This window comes from Neophocaena asiaeorientalis, unplaced genomic scaffold (genome assembly GCF_003031525.2).
Source record: "Neophocaena asiaeorientalis asiaeorientalis breed wild unplaced genomic scaffold, Neophocaena_asiaeorientalis_V1.1 scaffold166, whole genome shotgun sequence".
In the NCBI taxonomy this organism is placed as follows: Eukaryota; Metazoa; Chordata; class Mammalia; order Artiodactyla; family Phocoenidae; genus Neophocaena; species Neophocaena asiaeorientalis.
Window position 1 is genome coordinate 2199675 of NW_020174933.1, and position 20753 is coordinate 2220427.

A 20753-nucleotide genomic window follows, 5' to 3' on the forward strand; every position below is an offset into this window, starting at 1 on the left:
TTAATACCATTCCTATCATGATGCCCAAGTTTCACATTCTTCATTTAATTAAGGACAGAAATACACAATTATCACAAAAATGCATATAATCGATGCTTGGAATGTGTCAAATGAACAAGTGATTTTCAACTGTCCCTGAGATACTTCACTATTCAGGACATCTACTGTTGTCCTGAGGCATGGTTAGCAATCCATTGCACTGCGGGGTTGGTGAGTTACGAATCTTTCATGAGGTACTGCGTGGGCCTAGCTGTGCTACACCACCAGCATTCCAACTTGACTTTGATGTGCATTTTTTTTTTCTATTCTACTCATCATCTAGTTCAGAGGGATTCTCATGAAAGATATTAAGTATTCTCTTAGAGGTTCTGTTCTTACAAATGATTCAAGAACGTAAGAAGAAAGGTCTGTATATAAGAGCATCTGTGTGAACGTTCTGGTGTGCCCATCACATTGCTATACAACAACAGCACAAGGTCTGTGCTTACTGCACTCTCAACATCTAAGAAAACTAAAAGGGGCTGGATGGATGTGCTACACGTAAATAACCAAAGAACTGTAAGCCAGGTGCAACACCTGGGAAGGTGTTAGTGGTTTAGGAAATAGGCTTTACTGAAGAGGAAGGCATCGAAGAGAAAATGGGAATTTGGAAATACATGTAAAACATACATCATTTCTTTTTGCATTTCTAACATCAAAGAAAATGCAGTAGGGATGTACTCAAAGGAAATCGAAAATTATACATTTCTGTCTTACCTTGGAAGATCGGAAGGTAAATGCTGTTGATTTGACATCAGCTTTTTCTTTGTCCATGAGTAGAAGGCTTTTGTCTTCCATGAGGCTCAAGTATTTTCCTGTTGTGACATGGCGTAGTCGGAAAGGCTGGCCCCATCTTATGTGGCTTCCACTCCACCTAGCAAAAACAGTTAAGACTTGATCCAATAGCAAATACAATGACAGGAGAAACAGCAATTAAAATGTATGTGTCAGACAATGAACAAAGGTGCTCTGCATACACTGTCTTCTTTAATGATCCCCCAAACCTTATGATGTTGGTGTTATTAATTTTGTATCACAAATAACAAAATGGTTATTCAGAATGATTAGGTAATATTCCATGTCACAGAGCAAACAGTAAGTAGAAGCGAAGTTTAACTCAAGATCTTCCGACATTAAATGTAATACCATCCACACCAAACACTACTCCATGCAAAGATGACCAAGAACTTGTGTTCCAGGTTAACCTCTAATCGCTAGTCACAGATATAGACACTATGAGTTTAAATGATACCTTAGCATTTACTAGTTATTTTTGGATTTGCACAGACTTGAAAACTAGTGATATCAGAGTCAATGCCTAATTATGATAAACTGGAACTCATATATATAAACTGAAATATTTATCTGAAAAAATAAACTTCTTCCTATGCTTTAAATTTTAATAATGTGGAACAATTATGTCATTAAAAACCAATGAACAAGAAAGACAAACCAAGAATATAAATTCTAATAGAGTCAAGAGGAAAAACGGGAAAGCAAAATTGAATGCAACACAGAGAAAATATAAACTAAGATTGCAGAAGAAAGATAAAAAGCAAAGTTGTGATCATTAAAGTCTGCTTTTAAAAATAATGACTTTCAGATAGGGTAGAAAAGAAAAATTAAGATACAGACCATCCCTGCTTTGCACAGTACTGTGTTAACTGAAAGCCGTCATTATCATCAGAGCCTTGCCCTTACTACAGTTCAGAGTGGAAACAAGGTTCTGATAATGGTGACTTTCAGTTATCATGCTAGTGTGCAAAACGAGGACAGCCTCTTATCAATGATGTAAAATCAAATTTAAAAAATACAAATAAAAAGGACTTACCATGCATACAAAATCAAAAGAAAATAGTGATGCTAAAGTTGATTGTAGAGAAATTAGAATTCAAGGCAAAAAAGTATAAAGGGGACACTGTCGGGTATTTTATAATGAGAAAGATATACTCTAAAAAGAATGTACTATGTTATGAAGCTTCACATGTCAATGGCAAACAGAAAATGAAACAAAAGAAACACAAGGATAATTTTGTAAAAGACAATTATAGTAGAAGCTTTACCACTATGTAAGGAATCAAATAAATAAAAAGTAAAGGTATGGAGAATTTCAATATGACTTTATTAATTAATAAACCAGTTCTAATAAAGAAGCGTTATAAACTTTTATATTCTACAAATTAAGAACACACTTTAAAAACAATTCACCAATCTTAGTGAACTATAAGTCAATTTTATGCTGTTTTCCCAACCTGGATTTTTGACCTGAACTATTAGCCTGGAAAATTAACAGTAGAATGATATTGTAATAAGTTCATTTTTACATGGATATGTTTATAAACACAATTACTTTGGAAAAGTCCTCCAACTAAATTAATAATCATGTACCAATAAACCCTGATAATAACACGGTATTGTCTTAAAAATGAAATTAAAGTTCATTTACCGACAACAGCATGTTAAAGCATTTCTAGTCTGGTAATAGTGTATACTTTTTACCAGAATTTCTATACGGTATTCTGGATACCATGTTCAAATCTATTTAATAGGGCTCATATACACAAGCACTCCTCTCAAGCCACTGTTAGAAATGGAATGAATCTGGCCAATCGTCAGCCAAACTTTCTGAAGTCTAAACACATTTTCTTTAGCTCACAGGTCCAAAAGAAAAGAGGAAAAGCCCAGGAGAATCAAGGGCAAGAAAATAATATTTCAGTGAAAACTGAAAATAGTTATAGTAAAGAAGTTATATAAAGCAGCTTCCCATGTTATTAGAAAACTGTTCCATATGTATTATCTATATTTACTTGTAATTATCTCAAAGAAATGAGGAGCATTTGGTCACCTGTCATGATATGTTAATTTTTTTTAAATTCATAACACATAAGAAAGTGAAATTTTACTTAAAATACAAAATGCATATTTATAATTGCAGTGATCATGCCCATTACAGAAACGAACATATATCCTACTTACAGTGTTCTGACAACTTTGTACTGGGGTACAATACAGGAATGTGTTTTCTATTACATTTGACTCCCAAAATTAAAACTTACCTTGTTAAAATGTTCATAATACTGAAAAACTTTTGACAACACTAATGTTATGTAAGTAAGCAATATAAAATATATAATTACTGGACTACATAAATTATAACAAATACATAGTTTGGGGCCTCATTGGAGGGAAAAAAACATATGGTATCCCAAAGATTATAATACAAACATTGACCTTTGGAAATAAAGTTCTGTCATAAACATAAGCAGGATCTTTGACTATTACTTCCTAAGTAAAAAGAAAAATTAATTATGTGGCCATTGCATATAATAACACATGCAAATTAAATGCAATCTAATTTACAGTGAGGCCAAAGTAGGTCAAAGATGCAACAAAATCTAAAAAAAAATTTTTTTTTTAAATAATTACATCTCTTACATATGAACCTCCTACTTTCCTACTGTAGATATACATCAAGGGTCATAGAGTAGAATCAAAACACCTCTCTTTAATTTTTTAAATGGCTGAAAAAGTCCCTGATCTGCCTTGGCTGTCAAGCCCCCTTACTGTCATCTGGATTCTGAGAGGCACAGCTACAAACACACGGTGATAAAGTACCCCCTTTCATCTCCATTATTTGAAGAAGGCCCAGGCCCTTTCTATATATCAGTCAACCAAATTCAAAGTTAAAACAAACTCCAAACGTCCCCCTTTCAAACATTAGTCAACAGCAGGGGAACAGAATTAAGACCACGGGATAGAAACACGTGCTGAATAATGGGATTTATGTAATTGCAGTTCATCAACAACATTGTTGACAATAAAAAGGAACTCTTGTTGGGCTTTCAGGAGCTCTCATCCTTTTTTTTTTTTTTTTTTTTTTTAAACCTATAAATTGAGACAGATTTAGGTCCTGGTTTCCTCAAACAAAAAATCATTTCTTTAAGCATACAATTGTGAAGGGTAGGTAGATCTATAAATGTGAAAACACAACTGGAGTCCGTTTCTTAAAGGCAACAAAACTTCTCTAAATTTCACTTTTTTGGACTATTTCATTTCTCTAATTAAGTTGTCATTTTTATAATACACAAGGCAAATTATAAAAATACATGTATATATTTGAAATTCTTTTCCCTAAATTCTCTGAATAACTTATGAAGCACACAAAAGCTATAACTTTTCTTCCCTTTCCTTTATGTCATCTCTTCTTTGTCCATCACATTAAGAGGTGCACTTCCCATAAAATTCTACTTTTAAGTTCAATGTTTATCAAAAGTTTTAATATTTCAGTGCATTTGATCAACTATGACTTTATACAGAAGAAATTTAATATCATCAATTAATTAAGAATTAATGGGGTTAATATAGAAGCACTTTTTAAAGTCACAGACTTATAATCACAAAAAATATAAAAGATAAATTTAATTTACATGCATTTTTTTGTTGTTGAATAGGAGTATGACACAGTGAGCAGAAAAGTCTTTCAATCATAAAAAAATTCCAATTGGGGTACTATTCTGTCATGGGAGAGTAAAGGAAATATGATTTCAATGAGAAAGATGAGTAACATATAATTTTTTCACTGTTAAAGAGACCATGTTCAAGTATTTTTAAATAAACAAAGATGGGTATTAAATCACAGCAGAACTTAGAGACAATGGGATACTTTTATAAGAGTGGTGTAACCATTTTATCTTAAAATGTCACTACTTATAATACACTGTAAGTTATATTCTATGCATCTATTTAAACTGATAATGAAAAAATTTCTATGCCAAGCCTAACAATGATCAAAGAAATACAAAGTTTTTCGAAATCATTGTATGGGATATGTAAGCAAAACAAACAAAAAGACAAAAAACTGAAGACCACCGAACCATTTTAATCATCATTAGATAAGCATTAATCTCAAAATATCAGGTTGACAAAGACAGCTATTCCATAATAAGATAGTTCCCTACAGCCATCCATGAAGTCTGTTACCCTAAATCAATAATTTTTTAAAGCGTCATATAACAGGGAACATACATTGAAAACGTACTGATTTTTAGGTAAAGGACTAAAACATCCAACCTTTTATTTTTAATTTAACTGATATTTAAATTCTATTTAAAATAGTTCAAAATGACACCTTTACCATCAGTATTGCATTTACATAAAGGAACTAAAAGTCAATCTCTGGACAGCTTTTTGAAGTCACCAGAAAAAAAAAGGTCATTGTTTCTATAATGAATACACAGTGACCTGTTTGCAATCCACATTTCTCACTCAGCTATCAAGCTATTTGTAAGTAAAGATAGTGACTGCCAGTTATGACTGTCACATCTCACTCAGGTTCAAGTTTCCACTGTTTTACATGTGACTTTACAAGGTTAAACCCAGACCTGAAATGTGCGACAGGGTTGCAAACAACTTGTCCTGTCTCCAAACCTTACATCACTCTGCTCTGGGAGCTCTTCCTGCCAGGAGATGCACAGACTGGGACAAGACAATATTATAAAAACAAATGAGGCTAAACGCAAAAGCAGATGGTATAAAATTGGTGCTTACTACCTGGTGAATGTAGGCTAGTGAAAGATAAATAAAGGCGGAAGGTAAAAGAGGAGAGACTCTCCACTTTCTCAGGGTTTCATTTGCTTGCTGGTTGTTAGCACAAAAGCACTCGAGGTACTTTGTACCCGGAGCGTCAGGCTGTATTTAGAAGTTCTACTTACGCAACTCTTAGCGTCTCTAGTCTCCACAGGGAACGTGCGTGAACAGATACAGCACCACCTTCGTAATGAACAGTTCTGTTAAAAGAAATAAAAAGCCCAATTTTAACGTTGCATTCTTGGACTCGATTTTTCAAGCCAATTCAAAGAGAAAAGTAAATGGGAAGGCTTTGGAGAAACAGTAAAAGCTACTTTTTGGTAGGAGACAATATAACTGGAAATAAAAATAACAACAGTGACCTGAATAAACAGTTGATTTAAACACATTCCTTCGTCTTTTACTCCCTCTCATCCCCTTCATCCCCTCTCTCTCACCCTGGCCATTTTTCTCTCTTTATCCCAGTGAATACTCTCACCATTAAACTTAAGTCCATAAACGTACTCCACTATGAGTCTAGGTGTAGTTTAGTATATTTCAACACATGCATATAATTATTTGCAATTCTTTCTAGACATTTAAAACATTTTAAAGACATGTGAAAACACATTAATTTTAATGTTTCCATGACAATCTGTTAAATGATAAGAGATAGGAAAATGTAAACATCAATAAAATGTAAATATCAACAAAAAAGTCACACACACACTCGCAGAAATTTCTTTGGATGTACATCACACATACCAAAATTCCAAAGCTCTCGTAATAACAATTTGTTAATATGTCAGACGTGATACAAAGTAATGTGTATACATTATCCAAATTGGTCTCTATACCATCCCCTTGAGATTGGTTTAAGGAAAACAAAACTTGTTTCCTGTTTCTTTCCCAAGTGCTCACCATCTCCCTCTCCACTGGGTCTCTTAATCATCCAAACACACATAACCCTGTCCAGTCACAAACATAATAACGTGTGACCGTATTTTCCTCCCCTGCTTCCCTTGCTTTTCTGCCTCATTACCACCTCCTCTTAATCCTTAGTGCACTCAATCTTGTCTGCAGACCCACTTCTCCACTGAGACAGATTTAGCTGAGGCCATCAAATGACCTTCATGTTACCAAATCCAGTGGACTTATTTATTTTAAACACTTTGGAAAACCCTACTGCTTTGACAGTTTTCCTAACACCATTCTCGCCTGCATTCCTCTTACCTACTCAGATACTCCTTCTCATTCTATTTTTATTGTGGAACTTTTCAAAGACACACAAAAGTAGAGAGAATATTATAATAAACCCCAATACACCCAGCACGTAGTTTCAACAGTGATCAGTATAGGGCCAACCTTGTTTTACCTATAACCACAAGTTATCCTTCGACACACAACCTCCACATAAAATAATACAAAAGTATTTTTCTATACTTGATATACATATATATAAAATTTGTTTTTACTGGGCTTCCCTGGTGGCGCAGTGGTTGAGGGTCCGCCTGCCGATGCAGGGGACACGGGTTCGTGCCCCTGTCCGGGAGGATCCCACATACCACGAAGCAGCTGGGCCCGTGAGCCATGGCCACTGAGCCTGTGCGTCCGGAGCCTGTGCTCCACAACGGGAGGGGCCACAACAGTGAGAGGCCCATGTACCGCAAAAAATAAATAAATAAAATAAAATAGATAACCAACAAGGATCTACTGTATAGCACAGGGAACTCTGCTCAATACTTTGTAATAACCTAAATGGGAAAAGAATTTGAAAAAGAATAGATACATGTATATGTAAAACTGAATCACTTTGCTGTACACCTGAAACTAACACAACATTGTTAATCAACTATACTCCAATATAAAATAAAAAATGTTTAAATGTAGCAAAAGCCATAGAAAACAGAATGATCAGGCATCCTACTGAGAAGCATGAGGTAATCATTCTCAGGTTAACTTGCTTTCAAATTTTATTCTTTTTTAATAATGACTCTACTTTTATCCATCATGTCACAGGATGGGGAAAATCTGAATAAATTGTTCTTCAAGGAAAAAAACGTCTTTTTCTTTCTGTTGCTTTTTCAAATCAAGATCCAAATGAGATGCATAAATTGGTTTGGTGTCTTTATTTTATTCTAGAACAGTTCTCCCTTCCTCTTCTCTTTTCCTTCTTGCCATTTATTTGTTTACAAAAAAACTGTATCATTTGTCCTGGAGTATTTTCTACATTCTGAATTTTGCTGATAACATCCTCACAGTGTTTTTTTTTTTTTTTTTATTCCAGGTTCATAATTTATTGTACAAATTGGGTATCACATGATGAGCTGACATTAGCTTCTTCAGGCATGGGAACTTAACAGATGACGTACAGTTGAGAATCCATTTATGTTGCTTTCACAGCTGGAGTTTTTTTAGACCTTAACTTAAAGTATAAAACTATCAAAGCAATACCTCCATATGTGGCCAGTACACAATTCATTCTCCCTGTGAGGGTATAAGAGTTGAAATATTTTTTGATACCAGTGAATTGGTACTGGGCATCAGTTTCTGGACCTGCCATGATTTCAATCTTCCAAAACGCACAGACCCCGTTGCAGGTGTCCTTCTGCTGACGAAGCTGCTACTCTACCCCGCCGGAAGAAGCCTCACAGTGTTTTTTAACATCTGCCTCTACGTGATAGATCTAGAAATCTAGAAACTTACTCAGGTTCAAGTTTATGATTCTTTGGCAAGAACATTTCAGAAATTGGCGTTTGCCTTCCTATTACATCACATCAGGAGGTAATAATGACTACTTGGTTATCTTTTCACATTAAACTTGATTCAGGATCACCCTGATCCATCCATTATAACCTAAGAATTTTAGGTACATCAATGACCAGGGTCCTCAGTAGGGGCTTTTAATGGTGGTTGTGAATATAATCATGTGGATAGCTTTTAAAATCCTGAAACCTTGCCCTCACCACTGGCCAATTAAGCCAAATTTGGAGTCAGGTGTTTTAAGAGCTCCCCAGCTGGTCGTAAGGGGGAGCCAAAGTTAGGAAACTATGGCCTACCCGTCTCTAAACAGTAGCACTACTGACACTTTGGTCCAGGTAGGTTTTTGCTGTGGGGGGCTGTCCTGTGCACTGTAGGATATTTTTCACATCCCTGGCCTCTACCCACTACATACCAACAGTAGCCATCTAAGCTGTGATCCAAGTTGTGGAGATATATATATATATATATATCTTAATATATAGAATATGTTATATAAAAATACATTCGTATATATGTGTGAATATGTGTGTGTGTGTGTGTGTGTGTGTGTGTGTGTATATATATAATTTTATAGAAAGAATTTACTATAAGGAGTCTGCTCATGCAATCATGGAGGCTGACAAGTCCCAAGATCTGCTGGAGACCCAGGAGAGCTGATGACAAGTTCCGGTCCAAGCCCAAATACCTGAAAACCAGGAGAGCCAATGGTATAGTCCCATTCCAAAGACTGACAGGTTCAAGATCCAAGAAGAACTGATGTTTCAGTTTCAGTTCAAAGATAAGAAATAACTGATGTCTCAGCTCAAACGCAGTTAGGCAGAAAGAGGTCCCTCTGATTCACGAAGAGTCAGGCTTTCTGTTCTATTCAGGCCTTTAACTGATTATATGAGGCCCACCCACAGGAGGGAGAGCAATCTGCTTTACTCAGTCTATAGATTTAAATGGTAAACTCATCTAAGAAACACCCTCACAGAAACACCCAGAATAATTTGATCAAATAGTCTGATCAAATATCTGGATACTATGTGGCCCAGTCAAGTTGACACATAAAATTAAGCACCATAATAACTGAAAGTCCAACTTACCTATTTATATTTCTAAATCTGGAATTAATATCTAGATTGTGAGCGATTCCTTTTTTTTTTCTCCCCAAGATAACTACAGATAAATTCAAAGTGTTTCCGAACACTTGGATCATCCCAAAAACGTTAGTTTGATCAGTGAAGCATGAGCAGAAGAATTGTGTTATAACAATTAGGTCATTTTCAATTTACTTTTGTTTCTTCAACATAAGGAAGCCTTAAATTTAGTATATTATTTTAACACTGGACAGCTCATAGTCAATCATTACTGCAGTACCTTTTTTTTACAGACACCACCTTTTTTTTCCTCCAAGTGAACTATTTCTTTTAACATTTACCATATGACCTTAAAGCAATGGGGATAAGGGATGTTGTCATTAGTGTTCTACTTTTTGAACACATACTGGTTTCTTTCTTGTCCAGAGAGAGGCTAGAGTGTGTAACAAACGCTGAACAACAAAAGAGGGAACAAAAATAATACAAGGAAATGTAATCAGTCACATCCAATTTTGATGATGAATCAATTACACAAGTTAAAAATAAAGAAGAGTAGTTTACTGGCTTCTAAAGATTGACATGCTTATGTAGAATTCAGTGGGGACAAAAAAGTCATATCACTGTATTTTAGTTACTGCAATGAAGAGCAGTAAAATAATATCAGAATTCTTCATTTTGCCAAACTTGATGTTCAATAAATGAATGACGGACCACAGAACTAAATTCTCTTTTGAAAAATGTTTTTTTAAATCCTAACGAAATAGACTTTAAAAGTCATAATTGGTATCCATAGGAACTATCACTACTTTTTACCTCAAAAGAAATGTGCTGCTTTAATCCATGTAGCAAAAATGATTACTTTTCTCCTTTTGTACTTTAATCCATGTAGCAAAAATGATTACTTTTCTCCTTTTGTACTTTAATCCATGTAGCAAAAATGATTACTTTTCTCCTTTTGTACTTTAATCCATGTAGCAAAAATGATTACTTTTCTCCTTTTGTACACATAAGTTTATTAATTTAAAGTATCACTGAACATTCATAAAATCCATCACATGCACAGGCTAAAGAATAAAAACCATGTTATCATATCAATAAATGCAAAAAGCATTTGACAGAATCCCACATCCATTCACAGTGAAAACTCTTAGAAAACTAGGAATAGGAGGGAACGTCCTCAACTTCATGAAGATCATCTACAACCAACATCATTCTTAATAGTGAGAAACTAAATAATTTCTCCCTAAGATACAGAAAAAGGCAAGAATTTCCCCTCTCACCAATCCTTTTCAACATTGTACTAGAAGTATTAGCTAATGCAATAAAACAAGGAAAAAAAGGTATGTGAATTGAGGAGAGAAAAAAAAAAACAACTGTTTTCTTTTGCAGATGACATGACGGTCTATGTAGAAAATCCCAAAGAATCAACAACAAAAATAAAACTCCTGAAACTAAGAAGCAATTAAAGGAAGGTTACAGGATAGAAGATTAATGGAAAGATTAATGGACAAGCTCAACTTTCTTATATACCAGTGATGAACAACAAAAATTTGAAATTAAAACACAATACTATTTATATTACCACCAAAAGGAAAAGAAAGGTATATTTCTTACAAAATATATACAAGATCTATATGAGAAAAACTACAAAAGTCTGATGAAAGAAATCAAAGAGTAAATAATTGGAGAAACATTCCACAGGAAGACTCAATACTGTCAAGATATCAGTTTTTCTCAACCTGATCCATAGATTCAACTCAAACCCAATCAATAACCCTAGGAAACTAATCAGTTATCTTCAAAGCAATTCTAAAGTTTATACAGAAAGGCCAAAGACCCAGAATACCCAACACAATATTAAAGCAGAACAAAGTTGGAAGAACGACACTACCAAACTTCAAGACTTACTACAAAGCTACACTAATGAAGATGGTGAGGTCCTGGTGAAAGAGCAGACAAATAGATAAACGGAACAAAATAGAGATCCCTAAAATAGGCTCATACGAATATAGTCAACTGGCCTTTGACAAAGGCACAAAGGTGCTCCACTCCTTCCAATGAAAAAAGGATAGTCTTAAATAGGTAAAGTACAGGAGATTTTTAAGGCACTGAAACTATTCTGTGTGCATTACAAGGGTGGATATATGTCATCATACATTTCTCAAAACCCAGAAAATACACAAAACTAAAAGTGACTCCTAATGTAAATAACGGACTTTAATTAATACTAACGTGTCCATATTGACTCATCAGTTGTAAAGGACGTACCACACTAAAGCAACATTTTAATAATAGGAAAACTGCAGAGGAAGGTCTGGAAGGGATATGTGGGAAGTATCTGTACTTTCTGCTCAATTTCTTTGTAAATCTGAAACTCCTCTAAACAATAATGCTTATTAAAGCCACAGTAATCAAAACAGCATGTTATCAGCGCAAAAACAGATATATAGATCAATGGAAGAGAAGAGGGAGACCAGAAATAAACCAATGCATCTATGGTCAATTAATCTATGACAAAGGAGGCAGGAATATACAATGGAGAAAAGACAATCTCTTCCACAAGTGGTACTGGGAAAGCTGGACAGCTACATGTAAATCAAAGAAATTAGAACACTCCCTCACACCATATACAAAAATAAGCTCCAAATGGTTTAAAGATCTAAATATATGACATGACACCAAAAAACTCCTAGAAGAGAACATTAGGAAAAACATTCTCTGACATAAACGGTACCAATGTCTTCTTACAGCAGTTTCCCAAGGCAAAAGAAATAAAAACAAAAATAAACAAATGGGACCTAATTAAACTTAAAAGCTTTTGCACAGCAAAGGAAACCATCAACAAAACAAAAAGACAACATACGGAATGGGAGAAAATACTTGCAAACAATGTGACCAACAAGGGGTTAATATCCAAAATACGCAAAGGGCTCATACAACTCAATATGGAAAAAACAAACCCAATCAAAAAATGGGCAGAAGACCTAAAGAGACATTTTTCCAAAGAAGAGTTACAGATGGTCAAAAGGCACATAAAAATATGTTCAACATCAGTAATTATTAGAAAAATGCAAATCAAAACCACAATGAGATATCAACTCACACGTGTCAGAATGGGTATCATCAAAAAGTCTACAAATAATAAATGCTGGAGAGGGTGTGGAGAAAAGGGAACCCTTGTACACTGTTGGTGGGAATCTAAATTGATGCAGCCACCATGGAAAACAGTATAAAGGTTCCTTAAAAAACTAAAAATAAAGCTAACATGTGATGCAGCAATCCAACTCCTGCGTACATATCCTGAGAAAATAAAAACTCTAATTCGAAAAGATACATGCACCTCAATGTTCACAGCAACACTATTTACAAGAGCCAAAACATGGAAACAACCAAGTGCCCATCAACAGATGACTGGCTTAAGAAGGTGTGGTATATGTATACAATGGAATACCACTCAGCCATAAAAAGAATGAAATATTGCCATTTGCAGCAACATGGATGGGCCAAAGAATATTATGCTTAGTGAAATAGGTCAGACAAAGAAAGACAAATACTACATGTTATCATTTTTATGGGGAATCTAAAATATAATGCAAATGAATCTATATACAAAACAGAAACAGCCTCACAGACACAGAAAACAAACTTATGGTTACCAAAAGGGAAAGGTGGGGAGGGACAAATTAGGGATATGGCATTTAACAGATACAAACTATTATACATAAAATAGATAAGCAACAAGGATTTACTGTATAGTACAAGGAATTATATTCAATATCTTGTAATAACCTATAATGGAACATAATAAAAAAATAACTGAACCACTATGTTGTACACCTGAAACTAACACAATATTATAAATCAACTATGCTTCAATTTCAAAAGTCTTAATTTTAAAAAATCACTTATTTAATGTTTTTTTAAAATATTTATATATTAGGAGAAAATATACTAGGACTATACTAGGAAGAAAATGAAGAGGATGATTTTAAAATTTAGCGACTTTTATGCTTTTCTTTTGTTTTGAAAAATATCACATTTTACTAGATTGGCAGGTTGGCAGTTACTTTCTTTAAGCACTTTTAAGCTTACATCCAATGTCTCCAATTGTCTCTTACTTGAAGTGAGCTGTAAATCTTACTGTTGTCCCCTTAAAGATATCACGTCTTTTTTCTATCTAAGTGTTTAATTTTGTGTTTACTTTTCAGTACTTTTAGTCTGATGTAAGTGTGGTTTCTTTTCATTTGTCTTACTTAGGGTTCATAGTTCTTGAATCTGTGGCTTAATATACTTAGTCAGTTGTGGAGAATTCTTAAGCAACTGTATTAAACACTGCCTGTGCCTTGTGTACTTGCAAGCACTCTTTTTCTTGTTCTCTGTCTCCCTCCTGCTTTCCTTCTCCTGCTGCCTCCCTCCCTTCTCTATCCTTTTATTTTGGAACTCCAATACATGTATGATAGACCATTCATTATTTACCATGTATTTCGTATGCTCTTTTTCATATTTCCCAATCTTTTGACTATCAATGTTTCAGTATTAGGTCAGAATATTTCTTCTGACATTATTTCCAGTTCAATAATTCTCTTTTCAGCTATGTCGAAGCTGATATTAAATCTATCTGTTCTAATATCAGTTATTTTAATTTTCAGTTTTAGAATGTCTATATGACCCCTTCTTATAGTTACCAGTTCTCCACCAAATTTATTCACCTGGTCTTTTAATTCTTAGATAATAATCATAAATATTTTAAATTCTACTTGTGATAACACTATTATCTGTGTATCCATGACCTGTACGCCTTTTTCTATAGTGTGTTTGCCTTTGCTTTTCAGGTGGGTCCTATCTTTTTTTTTTTTTTTTTTTGCGGTACGCGGGCCTCTCACTGCTGTGGCCTCTCCCGTTGCGGAGCACAGGCTCCGGACGCGCAGGCTCAGCGGCCATAGCTCACGGGCCCAGCCGCTCCGCGGCATGTGGGATCCTCCCGGACCGGGGCACGAACCCGTGTCCCCTGCATCAGCAGGCGGACTCTCAACCACTGCGAGGTGGGTCCTATCTTATATGCCTGTGCTGTATAACAAAGAATTTGGCTGACCCATGCCCCTGGTTCCTAGAAGGGAGATTCTAAACCCTTGGATTTCCCAAGTGATATAAGAGACTATGTTTTTCATGAGCCTCTTAGATCACACTTTCATTTATGGTAATGGGGGCACTCGTCGTGGGTCCCCAGATAGCTTCAGTAAGAGGGTTGGCCATGCTGGAAAGACAAATCAGATGACCAGAGGGTCGGAAGTTTGATCCAGCCTGACCTCTGAGGAGTGAAAGTGTGGTAGGGATTAATTAAATAATTGAGTACATGATTGAACTCAAACACTCCTACATAACAAAACCCCAAGAAAAACACTCTAGGACAAAAGCTTGACTGAGCTTCCTGGATGATGGACACGATGATGTACCAGGAGAGTAAGATGTCTTGATCCACAGTTACAGGGAAAAGAAACTACATTTGAAACCCTCCCAGACCTCGCCCTATACATAGCTACAACTGGCCCAATTTGTAATCCTTTATAATAAAATTGTAATCGTAAGTACAGCACTTTCCTGAGTTCTTAAATCTAAAGGGGTTATGGGAACCCCCAAATTTGTAGCCAGTTGTACAGCAGTACAGATGGTCTGAGGACCACCCCTCTCCTTGTGGCTGTTGTCTGAGATAAGGGCAGTTTTGTAGGGAACAAAGCCCGTAATTTGTATGATCTATTAATTCTGGGGAGTTGGTGCCAGAACTGTACTGCAGTACATCAGTCAGGGTTGAAACAAAATAGCGTGTTTAATTTTGATTATTAGATACAGTATATGTAAAACACAGAAATCACTTGAGTTTTTTGTGTTAGTCCCCCAGCCCCCAAAGATGTACTTTTGCTTCTCACAGGTAAAGTAATCTAGGGGCACCAGCAATCCCACATCATCTTAATCCAAATGGTAATTAATATTATTTGAGGCTGAGTTTCAATACTTGCAAGGGCTGCTCTATTTCCAGTTCATCACTGCTTCAAGGGTATAGCTCTTTGAGTTCCCTCCTAAAGTGCCTCTTCTTTGGTGGGTCTTGTACTACCACTTTTGATCCACTTGCGCTCTGATGCTTCCAACAGCTCTGCCCCACTTCTGAGCCACTCAGCCACTGCAATCCCCTGGAGAGAAGAAGCTTCCTCAGATGCCGAACTCACTCCTCCGTCTCCTATTTTGGGAACCTGGCTCCACACATTTTCACTACTTTTTTAGCTCTCAATTATCTTTGAACAGATTTTTGGTTTTTCTCAGAGGGAAACATGGCTTGGAATAACCTCATCTACTATTGTTATCACCATCACTTAAAAAAATTCTCTTTAAAATACAATTATTTTCAACTTTGAGTCCATCAAGCTAGTGTGGAATTCAAGCACTTATTTTGTTTTGTTTTGTTTTTGTTTTGTTTTGTTTTTTGCGGTACGCAGGCCTCTCACTGTTGTGGCCTCTCCCGTTGCAGAGCACAGGCTCCAGACGCGCAAGCTCAGCGGCCATGGCTCACGGGCCTAGCCGCTCCATGGCATGTGGGATCTTCCTGGACCGGGGCATGAACCCGTGTCCCCTGCATCGGCAGGCGGACTCTCAACCACTGCGCCACCAGGGAAGCCCTCAAGCACTTATTATTGTTGCTGGAGTAGTACAGTAATCTCGGACCTTGGGGAGTAAGCCCAGTTCATTTGTTAGATCTTCTAAGCGCAGGGCTCTACTTACATGCTCCTGTCCAGTCTGAGGGCTGATGCTTTCCACTTACTTGAGAGGCTCAGGACATTTTGCTCAAGTGAAAAACCCTACAGCCACTGCCCTCTGGGTCTTGCCATCTCCTGATAAGCCAGGATGAAATGGGGAGTAGCAAGTTCTCAGGGAGCAGAGTACTGCTCAGCCTGAAAGTGGAACTCAGAAAACTCTGCTCCCTCCCCAGTCTCTATGAATGCTTTAAAAAAAATTTTTTTAAGATAACCATAGATTCACATGCTGTTGTGAGAATATAGAAAAATCCCTTGAACATCTGTCTGGTTTCCCTTAATAGTAATATTTTTCAACTCTAATATAATAGTTACATATACACATAACCTTAATAGTTACATGTGTAACTATTATATATGTAATATATATGTAACTAATAGTTATATATGTAATGTAACTATTACATATACATGTAACTATGTATTACATATATATGTAACTGTTACCTATATATGTACTATTATATATGTAACTATATTTTAAAACTATAGTATAATAGTTACACATATATGTAACTACACATATATTCAAGTTACATACATATGTAATTGAATATATATATATAACGGTTTTTCAAGGAAGATATTGAATTTGATACAATCCCCTGATCTTATTAAATTTCTCCAGTTTTGCTTATATTCATTTGAGTATGTGTCTGTGTGTGCGTATTAAATTCTATACCATTTTATTAACTGTAACTTCCTGGAACCCCATCATTGTAAAGGTCCTACACCACAAGGATGCCTCACATTGCCCTTTTCCAACTAAACCTACCTCCCTCTCACTCCCCTCTCTTGCTTCCCTCACCCTGGATAACCACTAATCCGTCCTCCAGTTCTAAGATTCATTTCAAAAAAGTTATAAACATGGACTAACACAGTATGTGATCTTCTGGGATTGACAATTTTCACTCGGCATAACCGCCGGGAGATCCATCGCAGTTGTTATGTATCAATAGGCCATTCCTTTCTACTGCCAAGCAGCATCCCATGCTATGGTTGTACTGCAGATTGGATAACCATTCCCTTGATGAAGGACATCTGGGCTGATTCCAGTTTTCGGCTATTACAAATAAAGCTGCTTTACACTAAGTATTTGTGAAGAAGTGTTTTTGTGATCACAGTTTTTGTTTCTTTGAGATAAACACCCAGAAATGCAATTGCTAGGTCGTATGGCAGTGCATGTTTAGTTTTTTAAGCAGCTGTCAAAATGTTTCCCAGAGTGGCTATACCATTTACAAGCAATTTATGAGCGATCCAGTTTCCCTGCATCCTCGCCAACATTTGGTTATCAGTATTTTGTTTTGTTTTAGCCATTCTGATAAGTGTGTAGTGATAGCACCTGGTGGCCTTGTATTTCCATAATCGCTAATGACGCTGAACATCTTTCCCTGTGCTTACCTGCAATCTGTATGCCCTTTCAGTGAAACCACCGTCCATGTTTTGCACCCATTTTCTAATTAGGTTGTTTGTTACTGTTGAGCTTTGAGAGTTCTTTCTGTATTTTCAGATTATTTGTCCTTTGTTGGACATATGATTTGCAAATATCTTTGGCCAGTCTATAACTTATCTTTTCATCCTCTTCACAGGGACTTTCACAGAATAAAATTTTCTCATTTTGATGAGATCAATTTATTAATGTTTTCCTTTCATGGACATGTTTTCGATGTCAAGTTATAAACTCTATGGTCTCAAAGATTTTTTCCTAAATGTTTTATAGTTTTATGTTTTACATTTAAGCCCATGATCCATTTGAATTAGATTTCATATAAAGTGTGAGGTTGGGGCTGTGGTTCATGTGTTTTTGGCTTATGGGCGTCCATTTGCTGCACGTGAGTGTGTTCTGAGTCTGTGGCAAAATCCTTTCTTCTCTTCTTTTTCTGTCAGAGGGAATCTCTCTCTCCCTGTACGCAAGACGCTAAGCATAACAACCTCCTTGGATTTAGTCTTTAGGGAATAAAAGTCAGGAAGGGAAGTGCCTTTTAGAAAAGTTCAGCTTTCTGCCAACTCTCAAACCTCCCCTGAGGAGAAAAGTGCACTGGGACTGCTAGCTGCTTAAGTGGAGAAAAATAATAGGAAAAATACTGGGAGAAAACATACGTTAACATCACCAAAATTCCCTCGCAGGCAAAAGTTTTGCATGTTGGCAAGTATGTGAGTTTTCTCTGAAAAAATCCATAACATACATCATACTGTCAAAATATCCACAAACCACCCCACCAGTTTGTTTAAATCACTGTCTTCAAGGCTCAGACTCCTGCTGTAGGAATAGGGATTCTTCCCTGTGGAGTGACGTGAAGTCAAGATGCTTCCAATAGAGAAGGCTCTTAGCCAAGGATGTGGGACTCATAGGCCTCAAAATAGTGTTCTGTTCATTCAGGTTGGGTGGCTGGTTTCTGCCCCTCCTGGAATCGCAAGCAGACAATAATCTTTTAGGAGTCACTGAAATCCTACAAACGGGGACCTCAAACCCCTCTGAATTAACCAGAGCGGTTCTCAATGCATGCATCCCACTGCTCTCCTTAAACAACCTACAAGGAAGTGCATGACTTTTTTTTCTCCATTAATTTCTTTCACAAACACAAAACAATCAGCATTTGTGTGCAGATTCCCATATATTTGTCACTCTACGAAAGGGGTACAAAAATGAATGATACAATCCTGGCTGAAAACTAAACAGAAGAGATGAACACACACACCAGTAAAGATAATAAATGGCAGTATGTGATATATGCCATTTACCTGGGGCAGTTAAAGACACAGACAATTCTACTACCAACACGTCCTCAACCAAATTAAGTTCCGTGTGGTAATGTATTACCAGACCCTGGATGTTGAGGATCCACCTATGAATCCTTTGAAAAACAGAAAAATTACTCACACACAATTTCCATTGAGAGTTGATACTGAATGGCAGGTTCAAAACAATTATGGGGAAGAGAAGCTTGTTCTACTAACTTACAGGCTGGCGAAAGTATCACCTCAAAATCAAAGGTCAGCACAGATTCCTCCTTGTCTAATCCTCCTCAACGGGTAGAATAGTAAGATACGTTTTCTACGATCTCATTTTTTTATAGCCAGCACACATTGAAATGCCTAGAACATACAAGCCCTCAATAAGCATTAAAGGAATTGAAAAACAGACCCAGGATTAAAAGATTATTGCAGAGAGAAACTGTAAGTGTTTCAGTTTACACATTTTCTCAGTAGGATTTCTGCTTGCACACCAGTCTACTACGTAAGGGCCTAAGAGAGTGTTTGGCTGAGCAGCTAAGCCCCAGGCAAGCTCCCAGGAACCTCCTCATAGTAACAGAGAAATCAAAAGTATATGCCTATACAACACTTAGAGAAGCATCACATATTTACTCAGGACTGAGTTTGTGATATTTCTATTCAAGGTACTGCACAAGGGGAAACAGGTATTGAGACAGGACATGGATGGGCCTCAGGCTGAGCAGTTTCTCCCCTGTGGACAGAAACTCCATAAAAGCAGGATGATAGAGGAGGCTGGGCCCTGCCCAGATAAAAGACCACATAACCCTCATCCTCGCAGTCAAGGAGACCTCCCTGACTACACACGCACAGAAAGGCTCCTTGGAGGTCAAAAAGGGAGGCGGCGCCACCCCACAGTAAGTGATGCCAACTACCCATAGGCCTCTTTGCTAGAATCCATCTTGGCTAAGAGATGTGCACGCACACAGAGGAAGGACCCTGAGGTAGACCAAATACGGACTCAGAACCAGGCAAAACAAGATGACTGGTCAAAGGAAATCCAGAAGAAATGCCCCAAAACAGTGATTCAAACTACCACAAGGGTGCGACTCTCTCTCTCTGAGCCACCCGTGTGGCTATCCACACGTACTGTACTCTTTTTCCTCCTAATAAACACTTTACTTGCTTCACTGCTTTCCACCTCTATGTGGAAATTCACTTCTACGCAGCTGATGGGCCAGGGCCTTGTCACTGGCCACTGGTCCCTGGTGGTCTAGTGGCTAGGATTCAGCGCTCTCACTGCCGCTGCCCAACCTCAATCTCTGGCCGGGAACTGAAATCCTGCTTCAAGCCGCTGCAGGCCGAGGCCACCCAAGATCAGTATGTTTTGAGATGTCACATCTGCATAAAATATAAATGAATAATCGTGCATTAAAAACAATAACATCCTTAGACTCTGAATCCACATTAAAGAGTCACATAAATAGGACTAGAGCAGAAAAACAACAACAAACATTTGCTACTTTTACTTTTCACTCCGTACAGAACATAACACAACCACAAAGGAATTTGGAAATTAAAAAAAAGGGGAAGCTTTTCTTTTCTTCCTGAAAGATACTGCTTACACCTAGATTGAGTTAAGAAACTAAACGTGGACCAGTAAAAAAGGTCTTAAATTTTCACTGAGAAAATAACTGGGAGATGTCTCTTTCTCAGTGTTGATTTTTAATCTATTGTCTCTTGCCAGTCACTCATTTTCAGTGCATCCAACACCTCGATTGGTTTTTTTCAT

At 36.7% G+C, this 20753-nt stretch overlaps 2 protein-coding genes across 2 annotated transcripts in view; both read right to left on the bottom strand.

Annotated features, from left to right (window-relative positions):
* RYR2 (ryanodine receptor 2) overlaps positions 1-20753 on the bottom strand; it is a 510734-nt gene that overhangs the window by 375545 nt on the left and 114436 nt on the right. Inside the window, exons 11-12 of the mRNA XM_024761485.1 lie at positions 5751-5825; positions 757-913 (exon numbers count right to left, since the gene is read on the bottom strand). Coding sequence (XP_024617253.1) covers positions 757-913; positions 5751-5825 — 232 coding nt within the window. The remainder of the gene's footprint in view (positions 1-756; positions 914-5750; positions 5826-20753) is intronic.
* LOC112410736 (up-regulated during skeletal muscle growth protein 5) lies at positions 7886-8244 on the bottom strand. Its single transcript, XM_024761452.1, has one exon. It carries the CDS (start codon positions 8165-8167, stop codon positions 7991-7993), a length of 177 nt encoding a protein of 58 aa, XP_024617220.1. The 5' UTR covers positions 8168-8244; the 3' UTR covers positions 7886-7990.

Coding starts and splice junctions, on each gene's coding strand:
- LOC112410736 (XM_024761452.1), bottom strand. CDS start 8,167: ATGGCAGGTCCAGAAACTGATGCCCAGTACCAATTCACTGGTATCAAA.